We start from the raw sequence: 16,179 nt of genomic DNA on the forward strand, positions 1-16,179 counted from the left end.
GACGGCGTGAGTTAGGGTGTGACAAAGGAAGGTTCCCCAACCCCACAAGGGGCAGGCCCGGGGGAAGGCGAAAGATGCAGCGCCTACCCTTGGGCCGTGAATGGCTCACCCAACTTCAGGGGCCTGGCAACAGGTCATATTGGATGCCCATTAGGATTCATTCCCTCTTGCAGATCATATAATAAATGTGGCCCTGTTTAAATCCGGCTGTAAAGTTGTTTCGTCTCTTATTTATTGTCGCATCTTCTTATTCTCGACCTTCGCCCCCACAATAGCCAGTTTTCATTGGCTCAGAGGTCTATTTGTCAAAAAGATTTGAACTGGGAAAGGCAATAGTTGGTGTTAATTCAGAAATTAATAGTTTCAAGACATGCCTTTTAAAAATGACTACATTGGTGGTGGTTTTTAAATCTTCCTGCTTTTCACATAAACATGTCTTTGTGAGATATGTGCCCCTCCCTCCATCACAGTCCAGTGTGTCACCTTTCTCAGAAGCTGGAATCCTGTGGATGGACCACAGCGCCATTTAGGAAGGGCAAGACCAAGGGTCTTGGCACCAAACTATGACTCATGGTTGTAACCAGTACAAATTGCTATTATATTTATTTATTTATTACATTTATATACCACCCCACAGCTGAAGCTCTCTGGGCGGTTCACAAAAGTTAAAACAGTAAACATTAAAAAGTATACAAAATTTAAAAACCATCAGAAACATAAAAACAACAGTATAAAAACAAGAGTATCCATTTTAAAAAACAACAGTTCTGGGGTCCGTTAAAAAACAAACTTAGCGTTGTTAGATGCTGTTAAATGCCTGGGAGAAGAGAAAAGTCTTGACCTGGTGCCTGAAAGATAACAGTGTTGGCGCCAGGTGAGCCTCATCAGGGAGATCATTCCACAGTCGAGGGGCCATCTCTGAAAAGGCCCTCTCCCTTGTTGCCATCCTCCAAGCTTCCCTCGGAGTAGGCACTCGGAGGAGGATCTTAGATGTTGAGCACAGTGTACGGGTAGGTAGGTTCATGTCGGGAGAGGCGTTCCATAAGGTATTGCGGTCCCAAGCCATGTAGGGCTTTATAGCACCTTGAATTGGGCTTGGAAACATATAGGCAGCCAATGCAAGCGGGCCAGAATCAGTGTTATATGCTCAAACTTCACTGTTCCAGCTATCAATCTGGACGCTGCATTCTGCACAAGCTGCAGCTTCCGAACCGTCTTCAAAGGCTGCCCCATGTAGAGGGCATTGCAGTAATCTAATTTAGAGGTTACCAGAGTATGGACAACTGAAGCTAGGTTATCCCTGTCCAGATAGGGGCGTAGCTGGGCCACCAACCGGAGTTGGTAAAAAGCACTCTGTGCCACCGGATTCCACCTGAGCCTCAAGTGACAGAGATGGTTCTAGGAGAACCCCCAAGCTACGAACCTGCTCCTTCAGGGGGAGTGCAACCCAATCCAGAACCGGTTGAACACCCGCCATCCAGTCAGAAGAACCACCCACCAGCAGCGTCTCAGTCTTGTCTGGATTGAGTTTCAGTTTATTAGCCCTCATCCAGTCCATTGTCGCTGCCAGGCACCAGTTCAGCACATCCACAGCCTCACCTGATAAAGATGAAAAGGAGAAGCAGAGTTGCATGTAATCAGCGTACTGATGACAATGCACTCCAAAACTCTGGATGACCGCACACAACAGTTTCATGTACATGTTAAACAGCATGGGTGACAAGACTGACCCCTGCGGAACCCTGTACTGGAGAGCCCACGGGGCCGAGCAATGTTCCTCAAGCACCACCTTCTGAAGCCGACCCGCCAATAGGAGTGGAACCACTGCAATGCAGTGCTTCCCACTCCCAACTCAGCCAGATGTTCCAGAAGGATACCATGGTCAATGGTATCGAAAGCCGCTGAGAGATCAAGGAGAACCACACTCCCACTGTCTTTCTCCCGACATAGGTCATCATACAGGGCGACCACGGCTGTTTCTATGCCAAAACTAGGCCTGAAATCCAACTGAAATGGATCCAGATAATCAGTCTCAGCCAAGAGTGTTTGGAGCTGGCCCGCAACCACCCACTCAAGGACCTTGCCCAGGAATGGAACGTTTGCCACTGGCCTGTAGTTCCTAAGATTTTTCTGGGTCCAAGGAAATTTTCTTCAGTAATGGTCTCACTACCGCCTCTTTCAGACGGCCTGGGACCACTCCCTCTTGCAGTGAGGCATTAATCACTTCCTTGGCCCAGCCAGCTGTTCCATCCCTCCTAGCTTTTATTAGCCAAGAGGGGCAAGGGTCCAGTACAGGGGTGATTGCACAGACTTCTCCAATCACCTTGTCAACATCCTCGAGCTGTACCCACTGAAACTCATCCAAGAAAACTGGACAAGCCTGTACTCTGGATACCTCACTAGATTCACCTGCTATAACACTGGAACCTAAATCCTGACGGATGCAAAAGATTTTATTCTGGAAGTGCCTAGCAAATTTATTAGAGTGGGCCTCAGATTCCTTCAGGACATTCCATAAATAAAATTTCTTCCGCAGGAGATACTGAAAATTCTTTATCCTCTATGTGGCTCCATAGCAGTGACAAAATGCCACCAGCACCATAAGGTGGGTTAAACAATTTAACTAAAAATAAATAAATAAAAAAGTGCCATGGTGTGTCTTCAGAGCACAGGTATGTCAGATAAGAGGCCCAAGTTACCAGTGGCCTTGACCATCCTGGCTCTCTGCCAAAACCTGTTAAATATAGATATTATACAGTAAATTATGCCAATAAAAATGTTCTGTGTTCTGGCTGCTTTCCTTTTTTTTCATAATAATAACTTCAGACCACATGCATAGAACAGTTCCCCTACTATATGTTATTCAGATATCTGGGCAATGCCACGGGTATATTTTGAAAACATATTCTTAGGTTTGCATCTTTTTTAGCTGGTAGAAAGGGTGTTGTGTGTCCTGATTGTTTTTGAAGTTTAGACAGCTGCTCCGGCCAAGGCATGATGGGAGGTGTAGGCTTTTCCGGTAAAACAAAAAAGGTGGTTTATCACCAAGCTCTAATTTAAAATACAATTCTTATTAACACAATTTCCCATTTATTCTAATAAAACAATTTACTAACTGAACCAAACTAAAAAAAAAACCAAGATGAATGCAGAGATTTTTATTTATTTATCAAATAAATGTTATAAACATTATTCATGGACCCTAGCAACACCAGGATATCAGCTAGTCTAACATATAAAGAACATACAAAACATACAAAAAACATTAATTGGTGCCATAGGGGGAGAGAGGAAAGAATTGTTTTTAGTATATACCACACATAATGTTTACACCTACCTACCTAGCTTTATATGCGCAAACATTTATCAAGTGGGGCTGACTGACTTTTATCATTCCCAAATAGAATCAACAGAGCACACACTGAAATACATAAGAGATTCAATTATAACATTGCTCTTTTGGTGTGTACACACATATGGACAAACAAATAAGGCATACTTACAGTGAAACATTTCATTCAAACCTCAACTGTAGCATATTATACAACAAGCCTAGGGTAAAGAGTCTCAAAGGAAACTCAGTTTATATGGCCAATATCAGCCTAGGAATCATCATTAACAGCTGTATTGTCAAAGTAGAAAATGAAAAGAAACTGTAACGGACAAAACCCTTCTAAGGCACCCATGGTACCTGGGTCAATTGCGGAAGGGCCAATTTAACAAGTATAATCAAAACCACAATGAACAACTAGACAAGATCAGATAATATATAGTAGTGTGGGCTTTCCTACACTAGAGGCATTCAAGAGGCAGCTGGACAACCATCTGTCAGGTATGCTATAAGGTGGGTTCCTGCATTGAGCAGGGGGTTGGACGTGATGCCCTTATAGGCCCCTTCCAACTCCACTATTCTATGATTCCCCAAATCCCCTTAATATTCATCTTTTTCTTTAATTTTCTTGTATATTTCCCTTCTTTGCCACTGCTTTAGTACAGTACCATTTTCACTTCAAATTACTGTATTCTTTTCTCCCTTGTTTAATCATATGGGTGATCCCAAACAATCAGGGCTCACAGTGAACAGGATTGTGTCACAGAGGTACCTAACTGATCTTGCCAGCTGAGAATGAGGGCAAGGCTGTCTACATCACTGATTTGGGAGAGCTCAGCTAGTCTCCAATTTCTTTAAATGAGCGATTTATAGCACGCTTGCGATTGACCACTCACTGAAGTTCATGGGTCATTCTTTTTTTTTTCAATTTTTTTATTATTGAAACAACAAACACAAATCAAAATCACTTAATACAAAGACATTATAATACCTTACTATCATATATTCGATGTTAACCTATTAAACATAATATAATAAACATAACAGTGCTCCCCCCACCTCGGGATCACATTCTTGTTTCCAAAAACTCATAGTTTCATCTGTTGGTGGATCCCCCCTTCCTTTAGAAAATACAAACTCCAGGAACTTTTTCCATATACTCTCAAAATCATTCGTTTTTACTATGCCTTTTTTCATTTTTATATTACATGTCAATTTATCGTTTATAGCAATGTCCCACACTTCTTTATACCATTCTTCAATACAATAATCTCCTGTAGTTTTCCAATTCCTAGTTACTATCAACCTCGCAGCTGTCAGCAGGTTCGTTATCAATTCTTTCATTTCTTTATTACATTTAAGATCATCATGCAGTGAGAGTAATGCAATCCTTGGTGTAACTTCTACTTTAAATCCCACAATCTGTTCAATCTCATAAAACACCATCTTCCATAACTTTTGCACATGTATACAATCCCACCACATATGTAAATACGTTCCCTTTTCACCACAACCCCTCCAACAATCTGCTGAAAGCTGTTTATTAATCTTATTTAATCTAACCGGAGTTAAATACCACCTCCATACAAGTTTATAGTAATTCTCCTTTATTCTTACTGACATATTTCTCAACACTCTCTGTCTCCATAGTCCATCCCACCTCTGTTGTCCTATTTGTATCTTCAAATCAGTCTCCCAAACCATTTTCCCAGCACTATCCAGCCCTCCTTTCTCAACTAATATATTATATATTTGACTCACTAACCCCTTTATCCCTATATTTTGTCCCTTATCTATTTCTTTTTGTTCAATTAATTCCTCAAATTTCGTCCTCTCTTTACATTCTCCATTTTCTCTTACCCAATTTTTAGTCCATTGTTCTAATTGAAAATAATTTAACCACGTTAATTCCAAATCTCTCAGAACTTCTTCCAACCTCTCTCTTGTATTCATCCCCCTTAACCACTCTCCTAATTTCATTTTATTTATTTCTTTTAAAACTTTACTTAACCTCTTCTTTAAATTTTCAGGAAATTTCTTTAACATTATCACCGGTGTTAAGGGGGAATTACTTGAAAACAATTCCTTTTTATAATTATTCCAAAGTTCCCAATGGAACTTCAAAAATTGGTTATCTAAATCATTAAGCCATTTACCCTTCCCTTTTTCCTTAAAAAACACATTTTGCAATTTCAACTCAATGTTCCCTAACATATTTTCCTCCATCCAATTTAAGTCCCCTACCCCTATAATTGCTTCAACAACATGTCTTAACCTATTAGCTAGATAGAGATGCTAGAAGCAGAGCAATGGTAAGGAAAGACAATTTCCCCCTGTTTGAAAGTACTCACTGGCTGAGTTCGGTTGACATATTAGGCAACGGAGGGTGTAATAGCACACTCATTGCGCATTATTCTCCTAGTACACCCCCACAACATGTGTGTCCCATCCCCGTCCCCGTCCCCCCCGGTCATGCAGCTGAAAGTCCTGGTGTCCTTCTGGGCTGCCGGTGCTCCAACTTCCCTCCTTCAGTCTTCCTGGCTGCATCCCATCAGCCATTGTGAGTTCTGCCAGCTGTATAGGAGCAGCTGGGGTGTTTTGGCTGCTCCTGCTGGAGAACTCTATGACCAATAGAATAGTGCATTCAATGGAGGGTGGGGGAGCCCTCCACATGACATCTTAATCAATTGATTATTTGATCAGCAACGGAGAAGCCAGTTGTTTTTCTCCGTTGCTTAAAATAGCAAAATAGAGTACTGTCGGTTGTGTGTGCATTGTGTGTCCCACACACACACAACACAATAAACAACTCAACTGACAGTTGCCTCCTTCCCCACCCCCTCCACACCCCGGTTGATTATCAGGTTGTCTGAACCCAGCCACTGTCTCTCTGAAAATCCTCTTGGCCCCTTTCAAAGCACAGCCTGAAAAACCAGCATCACAAGTAATAAGACACCTTAAGAGAAGCAGGAGAAGATTCTGACATGAACACTAAAATATTTGTAAAGCACATGTGATTTCAGCTGAAGGGTCCATTACCATTTTAAGACTGAGGGAAAATAGCAAACACTGTTCTGTAACACCATGGCCTCCAGATATGCCTTACTCCCCTTTAAAAGTGGGGTGTTCTTATAACACCCAGAGTGAGGTTGATTGCACAACACATTGCAAATGTTGGTTGTCCCTCGTAAACTGTTCTCATCTTAAATGGATGGACCTGGCGGAGTGTATCACCATTCAACTGCTCTTTGAAACATTGAGTTGGCAACCCATCCACTTAACAGCAGGTGCTGTGGCTTCTAGGTCAGAATGCTGTCCAAGGGCACTTAGCCACATCTGAAAACTTTGGTTGACTTTCATTTGTATCCATAAAGGAGCTGTTAGGCCATGTTGCTATCCTGATAGGTCTTCTTTAGGCTGTAGGTAGAAGGGCAGTGTTGAGAATACAGTTGAGCTAGTAAGGTTTTCGAGGTGATATCAAAATGGGCGCCTTGACTTTTTTTATTCCAAACATGCACTGCATAGGTGTTTTTAAACAGATTAGGAATCTCCGAAGCACTCACTACTTCAAAATACTTTTTCCAGTCCTGCCAGCAGATGGGATAAAAGGCTTCTCGTGGGAGAATCGTGATGCCCCTACAATTTAGGCTGCTCTGGAGACTAGTGATGGAACACCAGCTCTTAAATATGCGAGTGAAGAGCTGTGGGCCTTGATGGCCCCAGATCCATCTGCTGTAATCTGCCACAAAATCCTGCATGCAAAGCTCTATAAATCTGTGTTTTGGCTCAAATGAGAGGAAGGCCCCATTCAGTAGATATTTGGATTGTGTACCAAGTGCATTTGTGAGGTTATTTAAGTTCTTGAGGGTGATGAAGTCGGTGTCTAAGTAGATGCCACCAAATTTCCACATGATGGCTATTCGGCAGGCATCTGAAAGGATGGGCAAGAAAAATGGTTCCCACCTCTGCTGAGCCCTGGAATACCAGTCAGCCAGGGGAGTGTCCAAGAAAAGGTCATTCAGATCCAATTGTTTGAACTCAATGTTATGGAAGCAGCTAAGCAAGGAAATGCCCAAATGTTTGGGCAAAGTAGGATTGTGCTTTGCCAAGCCTTTCATAAGGACAAGAATTCTGGACTCTGGGTGAATCCTAGCTGCTGATTCAACAGAACACATAAACAGGAAGTTGGGATTGGTTCGTTCAGATGTCTCCAGAAAATATATGTCCTTGGGTGATTGAGAAGACCATCTGGAAATCAGAATGGGGGGGAAAGGAGGACACTGAACCTCTGTAGGCAAAGGGTATACTGGGCGATTGTTATTGGCATTCTGGGTGATTCTCCAGTAGAACATGATGTAGATAAAGGACATGAACTTAAACATGATGACAAATACAGCCCAGTGTTTGTGGTTTGAAATCACCCTGATTAGTTTCAGCATACAGGCAGGCACCTTGCACATCATCTCACAAGTAAATGATGAACTGTCAGGAAAACCAGAATGAGCTGCAAAATAATAATAATAATAATAATAATAATAATAATAATAATAATAATGATAGCAACAACAACATGATTAATACATAATGGTACGTAAGGAAATGGCAACATATATTATTAGTCATGATAACAATGGAAATGGATTTTCTCCCCCAAATTATCCACAATTCTCTGAATTTTTAAGCTGAATATTATCAGATATTTGTTGAGTGATTGACTATATGTAAAAATTTTGACATGAGAGAAGACATAGTAGAGTGTAGTAGAAACTGGGACTAGGGCGACCCAAGTTCAAATCTTTAGTCAACCAGGACGCTCATTGGTTGACCCTTGGGCCATTCAACATTATCAGCCCAGTCTACCTTTCAGGATGGTTGTGATGATAAATGAGGGAGAGAGCCATGTATGCCAGTTTGAACTTCTTGGAGGAAACTTGGAATATAAAAGTAATAAATGAAATCCCTGTTAGCTGATATGCTATGGTTATTAGTTTGCCAAAACAAAAATCAATATGTGTCAACATACCTGAACCACCTGACATTTTAGATACATATTTCACAGTTTAAACATGCTCACGGTTTAAACATGCCCACAATCCAGCTGCCCACAACACCAAACATTGTGTCCATAATTTCAAGGCGTGATATTGTTTATTGATAATATTGCTGATACTGTTAGAGTAAAAAAAAATCTTATGTACTTTATTTATTTATTATTGTTATTATTTATTTATTTATTTATTACATTTTTATACTGCCCAATAGCCGAAGCTCTCTAATTCTGTACCTGTATATTTGTTGTTCTGTTTGCTTGTCTTTAATTCTAAATAAAGAAAAAAAAGGTGGGGGAAGGTTGCCATTAATTTTTATAAAAGAAAAAGGAACAATACAAATCTAAAATTCTATTACACTTTACAAAAAAATCGTGTATATGTTTAGTCAGCAGTAAATCCCACTGAGTTCAGTGGGACTTACTCCTAGGTGAGTGGGTATAGGTTGCAACTTTAATTAAGAACATAAGAAGTGCCAAGCTTGGTCAGACCGAGGGTCCATCTAGTCCAGCACTCTTTTCACACAGTGGCCAACCAGCCATCGGCCAGGGATGAACAAGCAGGACATGGTGCAACAGCACCCTCCCACCCATGTTCCCCAGCAACTGGTGCACGCAGGCTTACTGCCTCAGATACTGGAGATTGCACACAACCATCAGGGCTAGTAGCCATGGATAGCCTTCGCCTCCAGGAATTTATCCAACCCCCTTTTAAAGCCATCCAAATTGGTGGCCAACACTCCATCTTGCAAGTTCCATAATTTAACTCTGCGCTGTGTGAAGAAGTACTTTTTTTTATTTGTCCTGGATCTCCCACCAATCAGCTTCATGGGATGACCCCAATGGGTTCTAGTATTTTGAGAGAGGGAGAAAAATGTCTCCCTGTCCACATTCTCCACACCATGCATAATTTTGTACACCTCTGTCATGTCTCCCCTCAGCCTCCTTTTCTCCAAGCTAAACAATCCCAGTTGATGTATCCTTCCCTCATAGGGAAGATGCTCCAGCCCCTTAATTACAAAAGAAGATTCTTCTGAGGTCTCATGGGGGTATGTTTCTGACAGATAATAAGGAAAGATGTTTAAAGAGGGTGTGTGTTTTTTCAAGTGGGTCTCTCTCTTATTAGGAATTAGGGATGTGCTCCGCTTCTAATCGGACCGGAGAAGCAGGAGTGGAGCGGGGGGCTTCACCTGCCCTTAAGGCGGAGGCGAAGAGGATTGGGGGGCTGGCGGAGCATGGCGAAGAGGATCAAGGTGAAGGCGGATCCTTTGCCTCGATCCGGAGCTCCGCCGGAAAGGTAAGTGGGGTTTACCGGGCCCTGCCGCTGTCGCTGTCGCCCATGTGGCGACAGCGGCAGGGCCCGATAACACCCCCCCACCCTCCTCTCCCTTACCTGCCTCCGTCCGCGGTCCGTCAGCGTCTTCAATTTTGTTTTGAAGCTGGTAAGAGCTTTTTAATTCTCCAACCGGCCACACCGGAAAAGTCAATTATCTACTTTTAAAAGGGCATAAATCTCAAAAGAACACGATGGAAAAAGACTATGAATGTTAATTGTTGGGGTTGCTGATAACAGTGTAGGGTTGAAATGACTTTAAAGTGAGATATTTGAAGCGGCTGGAGATACGTCTCTGTGGAAAGTGAAACCAACTGCTACGGCAGTTAATGGTTTGTTTTGTTAGAGACGTGGACTTGATTTATGGTGAATCTCACTTTTATTGGAAAGCGAAGAGTTGTAAAACACTGGCTCTATAGAGTGAAAATAACCCAGGCACAGATTGAATGACGGACGGTGTGCTAAATTGAGATCAAGGGGGGGGGGACTGCAGTTTGGAAGCGTTTGCAGCGTTTGGTGGGGAGACAGCTGTTTGCTGCTTCGGGACTGTGTTTAGGCTTGTTTCGGTCTCCCCCAGTGAATGCTGTTTTGATGTGTGGTAGAATTCCCCCCGCCAGAGAAGAAAGAGTGATTAAGTACTGAAAAGCACAGAGAGATAAAAATTAGTCCACCGAGAAGGGGGGCCGGGTGTCAAGGAGGAGATTCATGCCCTATGTCGGATATAAAAAGAAAGATTAAAAAGGAAATTGCAAAAGTTAAGTGGATAAAAAAACTACCCAGTAATCATAACCTCCCCCATTTGGAAGAATTGGCTTCAGAAGGAGAGCAGGAAGGAACAGACACAGAAGAGAAAATGGCCGAAGGTGGAAAATCTGCTGGCAGCCAGCCAGCTACTTTAGCTGAAATCAAGAGTGTTATTGCAGAAAACAATGCAATCATTTTTTAAAAAATGAATCAGCAAACAGAAACGTTAAATAAACGAATGACTGTGTTAGCTGATAAAATTACGCAGAATGTCAAGGCTATAAAGGATTTGGAGGCAGGAGCAGACCTGATCGAGAAGAGACAGGAGGCTTTTGAAAAATCGTCTAATGTGCAATTCCAGGACCACGAATTACGGCTGATAGCCTTAGAAGATCAAAATCGTCGTTCATCACTTCGCATAAAACATTTAATTCAAACACAAGGAGAAAATTTGCGAGATTTAATCTTGAAGTGGTTTAAAGAGATGATGCCTGATTTGCAATTAGAGGACTGCGAGTTGGACCGCGTCCATAGAGTGGGTGGGGGCAAAATTACAAAGGAGCTACCAGAGATATTTTGGTGAAATTTGGCAACTATTATAAAAAAGAGCAAGTTATGAAGAAACTGAGATCCATGGCCCAGCTACAGTATAAAGGCAAATCAGTGCAAATTTACAACGATCTTTGTCAACACACACTGAATTGGAGATGCAGTGTTAAACCAATAACTGAAATATTAGAGGGGGGGAAAATTACATATTCGTGGGGTTATCCTGTTTTCTTAAGATTTACATATGGTAGGGGGGAGCACAGAGTAACTTCTTTGGATCAGGGTAAGGAGTTGTTGAAGAGTTTGGGGCTGTATGAGGAAGCAAGTGTGACGGAAACAGTTGGGGGGGAGATGAGGCTGGGGCATCTGGGATGTAATAGAATTGTTAACTGGATTATGAGATAATTGTAGATAGAAATGTTAAACATAGAGACCTTGCCGGCCAGGCGCAGCACTGCCTCCCCCCTCCCCCTAAAGTAGATGGCTGGAGTGTTAGACTTACGGGGATTTGGGGGGGGGAAGAGGTGGGGGGAGGGGAGGGGGAGGGGGATGGTATGGGTTAGAATAAGGGGATTGAGGGTTTTGTTATGGTGTTTGTGTTTTTATGTATGTGATTTTGAGTTTCAGAGCACAAGGGATCGGAAGAGACATCAAAAGGGTGAATATGGATAAAAAAATAAAAGTATCAACACTTAATGTTAAAGGTTTGGGGGCAGTCGTGAAAAGGAGGAGAATAGAACAAATGTTTAATAAGGAAGCATCTGACATTATAATGATGCAAGAAATACATCAAGGGTTCGAGAATGCAAATATGATAAGGATCAAGTGGCTAGCTTATTATGAAAAATCATTGGGGACTTCAAAAAAATGGAGTGGCCACTTTGATTTTAAAAAAAAGTGGATTTATATTAGAAACCATAAAAAGGATGATAGTGGTAGATATCTTATGATAAAAGGTAAAATTGAAGGAAAGGTATATACATTAATTAACGTTTATGCCCCAAATGAGAGACATAGAGAGTTTTTTATAAAATTATTTAAAGAAATAGAAGAATTCAAGGAGGGGTATGTTATCTTAGCTGGAGATTTTAATATGGTTATGGATAATAGATGGGACAGGTCAAACCCCACTAATGTTGAAAAGAGGAATGATATTACTATATTGAATAAATTAGTAAAAGAAAATGATTATGTGGATTCTTGGCGCCTACTTAATGGGGCTAAGCCTGGGTTCTCATATTATTCCCCAGTTCATCATACATACTCCAGGATAGATCATATATTTGTCTCAAAAGATTTTGCAACTAAGATTTGTAAAATGGAAATGGGGGTAATAAAGGTAACTGACTACGCATTGTTAAGTTTAGAATTTGCAATTAAGAAGAATTATAAAGAGGCATACAGGTGGAAAATGAACACAAAAATATTGAAATATAATAAAGTGGTAGAAAAAATTCAGAGAGAATTGTCAGAGTCCTGGGAAATCAATGAAAAGGGAGGAACAGCTGGGTTAGTCGTTTGGGACACCATGAAGGCTGTAGTAAGAGGAATTTGTATTAGAGAAATGTGCAACTTAAAAAGACAACAGCATGCAGAGCAGGAGAAGCTAGAGATAGAAATTAGAAGTTTGGAGGAAGAATATTGGCAGGGAAAAAATAAATATAAATTATTAGAAATACAAGCTAAGAAGAAACAATTAGAAAATTTAAATTTAGAGGAGGTTCAAAAAAATTTAATGTACATGAAAAGGGAGTATTTTGAAAACAGCAATAAGAATTCTAGATTGCTTGCCAGACTCACACAAAAGGAAAAAGCGAGAAACGGGATAGGAGCATTGAAGGATAATCAAGGGAATTATTGTTATACAATGAAGGATAAAATAAAAAAAATTCAGAATTTTTATCAGGAATTATATAAGGGTAAAGAAATTCAAAAAAAGAAGTTAGAGGATTATATAGGAAGGTATATAAAGAAGGGATTAAAAATAGCACATAAAGAGCTAATGGAGAAGGTAATAATTCAAAGAGAAGTTGAAGATGTAATTGATAATTTGAAAGTGGGTAAATCACCGGGAGCAGATGGTTTAGGACCAGAATATTATAAAGTTTTTAAGGACTTATTAGTTCCGAAATTATTGAAACTTTATAATGCTATATTATCAGGAGAGAAGATACCAGAATCATGGGAACATTCATTGATAATATTAATTCCAAAACCAGACAAAGATTTGACTATCCCCGATTCATATAGACCTATCTCACTAATAAATCAGGATGCTAATTTTTTTTCATCTATTTTGGCTAAACGGTTAAATAAATTTATATCAGAGTATATAGGAGAAGATCAATGTGGATTTGTGGCGGGGAGGCAGATGCATAGTTTAGTGGGAAGAGTTTTAAATGTAATACACGCGATAAAAAAATCAAAGATCAAGGCAGGAATTTTGGCATTGGATATTTTTAAGGCTTTTGATTGTGTGAGCTGGCAGGCATTAAAGATTATTTTAGATAAAATGGGATTTGGAAACAAATTTAAAACTATAATAGAACAGTTATATTCCCAAAATACAGCTGTAGTGGTGGTAAACGATGGACTCACTGAAAAGATACGACTAGCCAGAGGTACAAGACAAGGATGTCCGCTCTCGCCGGTCCTGTTTGTAATGGTTATGGAAGTATTGGCGAATGCAATAAGAGAAGATGGAGAAATAGAAGGAATTGGAGATGTAAGGGAAATAAAATTGAATATGTTTGCGGATGATACCCTACTGACTATTAAGAATCCAATAAGAAAAATAGATAGAATTAAACAACAATTGAGAGAATTTGAAGAAGTTACAGGATTAAGAATAAATTGGTCCAAATCAGAGATGATTTTGTTTAATCATACTAAGAAGGAAGAAAAGGAATGGGAACATAAGGGAATTGAAATGAGAGTTAAGGAACAGATTAGATATTTGGGAATTAAAATTACAAAAAACCTAGATAATTTGGAAAAAGAGAACTTAACGAGGTTAAAAAAAGAGGTATTAGAAAAATTGGGAAAATATAAAAGATTAAATTTATCTTGTTTGGAAGAAAAGCATTAATAAAAATGAAGATTTTAGCTAAGATTAATTTTGTGTTTAGGATGTTACCAATAAAAATTTCAGAAGTTGAGATAAAAAGTTGGCAAAATATTATTAACAAATATTGTAACGAAGATAAGAAAGCGAGGGTAAATAAGAATAAATGGTATTTAAGCCAAAAAAAGAGAGGATTGGGTCTCCCAAATATAAAATTATACTATGTAGCAAATAGGTTAAGACATATTGTAGAAGCAATTATAGGAGTAGGAGATTTAGATTGGATTATTATTATTATTATTATTATTATTTATTTATATAGCACCATCAATGTACATGGTGCTGTACAGATAACACAGTACATAGCAAGACCCTGCCGCATAGGCTTACAATCTAATAAGTTGTAGTTAACAATAAAGAGGGAGGGAGAATGCAAACAGGCACAGGGAAGTGTAAACAGGCACCGGGTAGGGTAAAGCTAATAGTATAGAGTCAGAACAAACTCAATATTTGAAGGCTATAGGGAAAAGAAAAGTTTTTAGCTGAGTTTTAAAAGCAGTGATTGAGTTTGTAGTTCTCAAGTGTTCTGGAAGAGCGTTCCAGGCGTAAGGGGCAGCAGAAGAAAAAGGACGAAGCCGAGTAAGGGAAGTGGAGGTCCTTGGGCAGGCGAGAAGCATGGCATCAGAGGAGCGGAGAGCCCGAGCGGGGCGATAGTGTGAGATGAGAGAGGAGAGATAGGGAGGAGCTAGACCGTGAAGAGCCTTGAAGGTCAGCAGGAGAAGTTTATATTGGATTCTGGAGTGAATTGGAAGCCAATGAAGAGATTTCAGAAGTGGAGTGACATGGTCAGAGCGGCGGGCCAGGAAGATGATCTTAGCGGCAGAGTGGTGGACAGAGACCAGCGGACTGATGTGAGACGAAGGAAGGCCAGAGAGAAGAAGGTTGCAGTAGTCCAGCCGAGAGAAACTACATGTAATGTAGAGATGAGTTTGGAAAATGTTTTTTTTTAAGGAAGGAGGGAGGAAGTGGGTTGAAAGTATAGATAATCCACTCCTGAGGTCTCAATGGGAAATTTGGAGTAAATTTTAAGGGAAGCTGCTTCCGAGCAACTCTCCCTTGTCACCGGTAATAATGTTAAAGAACTTCCCAGAGGAACTGAAGGGTAGATTAAGCAAAATATTAAAAGAGAAAAATAAAATGAAATTAAAGGATTGGTTAAGAGATATAAATACAAGAGAAGATATGGAAGAGTTGTTAAAGCAGAAAAAATTATCTTGGTTAGAGTATAGGCAACTAGAACAATGGAATAAAAAGTGGATTAAAGAAAATAGAGTTTGTAGAGATATGACAAAGTTTGAGGAGTTAATAGTAAATAAGGAAAAAGGTAAAGGAGGAAGTATAGTCTTAAAAGGGTTAATGAGCGAAATATATAAAATATTGTTAGAAAAGGAGCTAATGGATAGCTCAGGAAAAATGGTTTGGGAGACAGATTTGAAAGTACAAATAGGACAACAGAGCTGGGAGGGACTGTGGAAACAAAGAGTGTTGAGAAGTATGTCAGTGAGAATAAAAGAGAATTATTTTAAAATTTTGTGGAGGTGGTACCTAACCCCGATTAGATTGAATAAGATAAATGATCAGCATTCAGCAAACTGTTGGAGAGGTTGTGGGGAAAAAGGAACGTATTTATATATGTGGTGGGAATGCAAATATGTACAAAGATTATGGAAGATGGTGTTTTTTGAAATTGAAGAAATAGTGGGAATGAAAATAGAACAAACACCAAATATTGCATTACTGTCACTATTTGAAGACTTAAAATGTGGAAAAGAAATTAAAGAATTGATATCGAGTTTGCTGACTGCAGCACGATTGATGGTAGCTAGGAACTGGAAGATTCAGGGGGAATATTCTATTGAAGAGTGGTATAGAGAAGTTTGGGATATAGCTATTAATGATAAATTGACTTGTGATATTAAGTGGAGGAAAGGTATAACGAAAATAAATGAATTTGAAGCAATTTGGAAACAATTCCTAATATTTGTGTTTTCTAAGGGAAGTGGGAAACCGCCAGTGGAAGAAAGCATGAGATTTTGGAAGCAGGAATAGAT

The 16,179-nt window shown here is 39.9% G+C and overlaps 1 protein-coding gene across 6 annotated transcripts in view; it reads right to left on the reverse strand.

Annotated features, from left to right (window-relative positions):
* Nucleotides 1-16,179, reverse strand: part of A4GALT (alpha 1,4-galactosyltransferase (P1PK blood group)) — a 41,096-nt gene that overhangs the window by 13,672 nt on the left and 11,245 nt on the right. For 2 of the 6 annotated variants that reach the window (XR_010025837.1, XM_063134314.1), the window contains exons 3-4: nt 8,616-8,651; nt 591-1,599 (exon numbers count right to left, since the gene is read on the reverse strand). Coding sequence is in view for 4 of the 6 variants with exons in the window: in XM_063134314.1 (XP_062990384.1) it covers nt 1,295-1,599; nt 8,616-8,651 (341 nt within the window). In the remaining 2 variants the exon portion in view is untranslated. Of the gene's footprint in view, nt 1-590; nt 1,600-3,143; nt 7,836-8,615; nt 8,652-16,179 lie in introns of those variants that run through there. The other 4 variants (XM_063134312.1, XM_063134313.1, XR_010025838.1 and 1 more) reach the window with 2 other exon arrangements.

The sequence above is a fragment of the Elgaria multicarinata genome, chromosome 9 (assembly GCF_023053635.1).
Source record: "Elgaria multicarinata webbii isolate HBS135686 ecotype San Diego chromosome 9, rElgMul1.1.pri, whole genome shotgun sequence".
Taxonomy (NCBI): domain Eukaryota; kingdom Metazoa; phylum Chordata; class Lepidosauria; order Squamata; family Anguidae; genus Elgaria; species Elgaria multicarinata.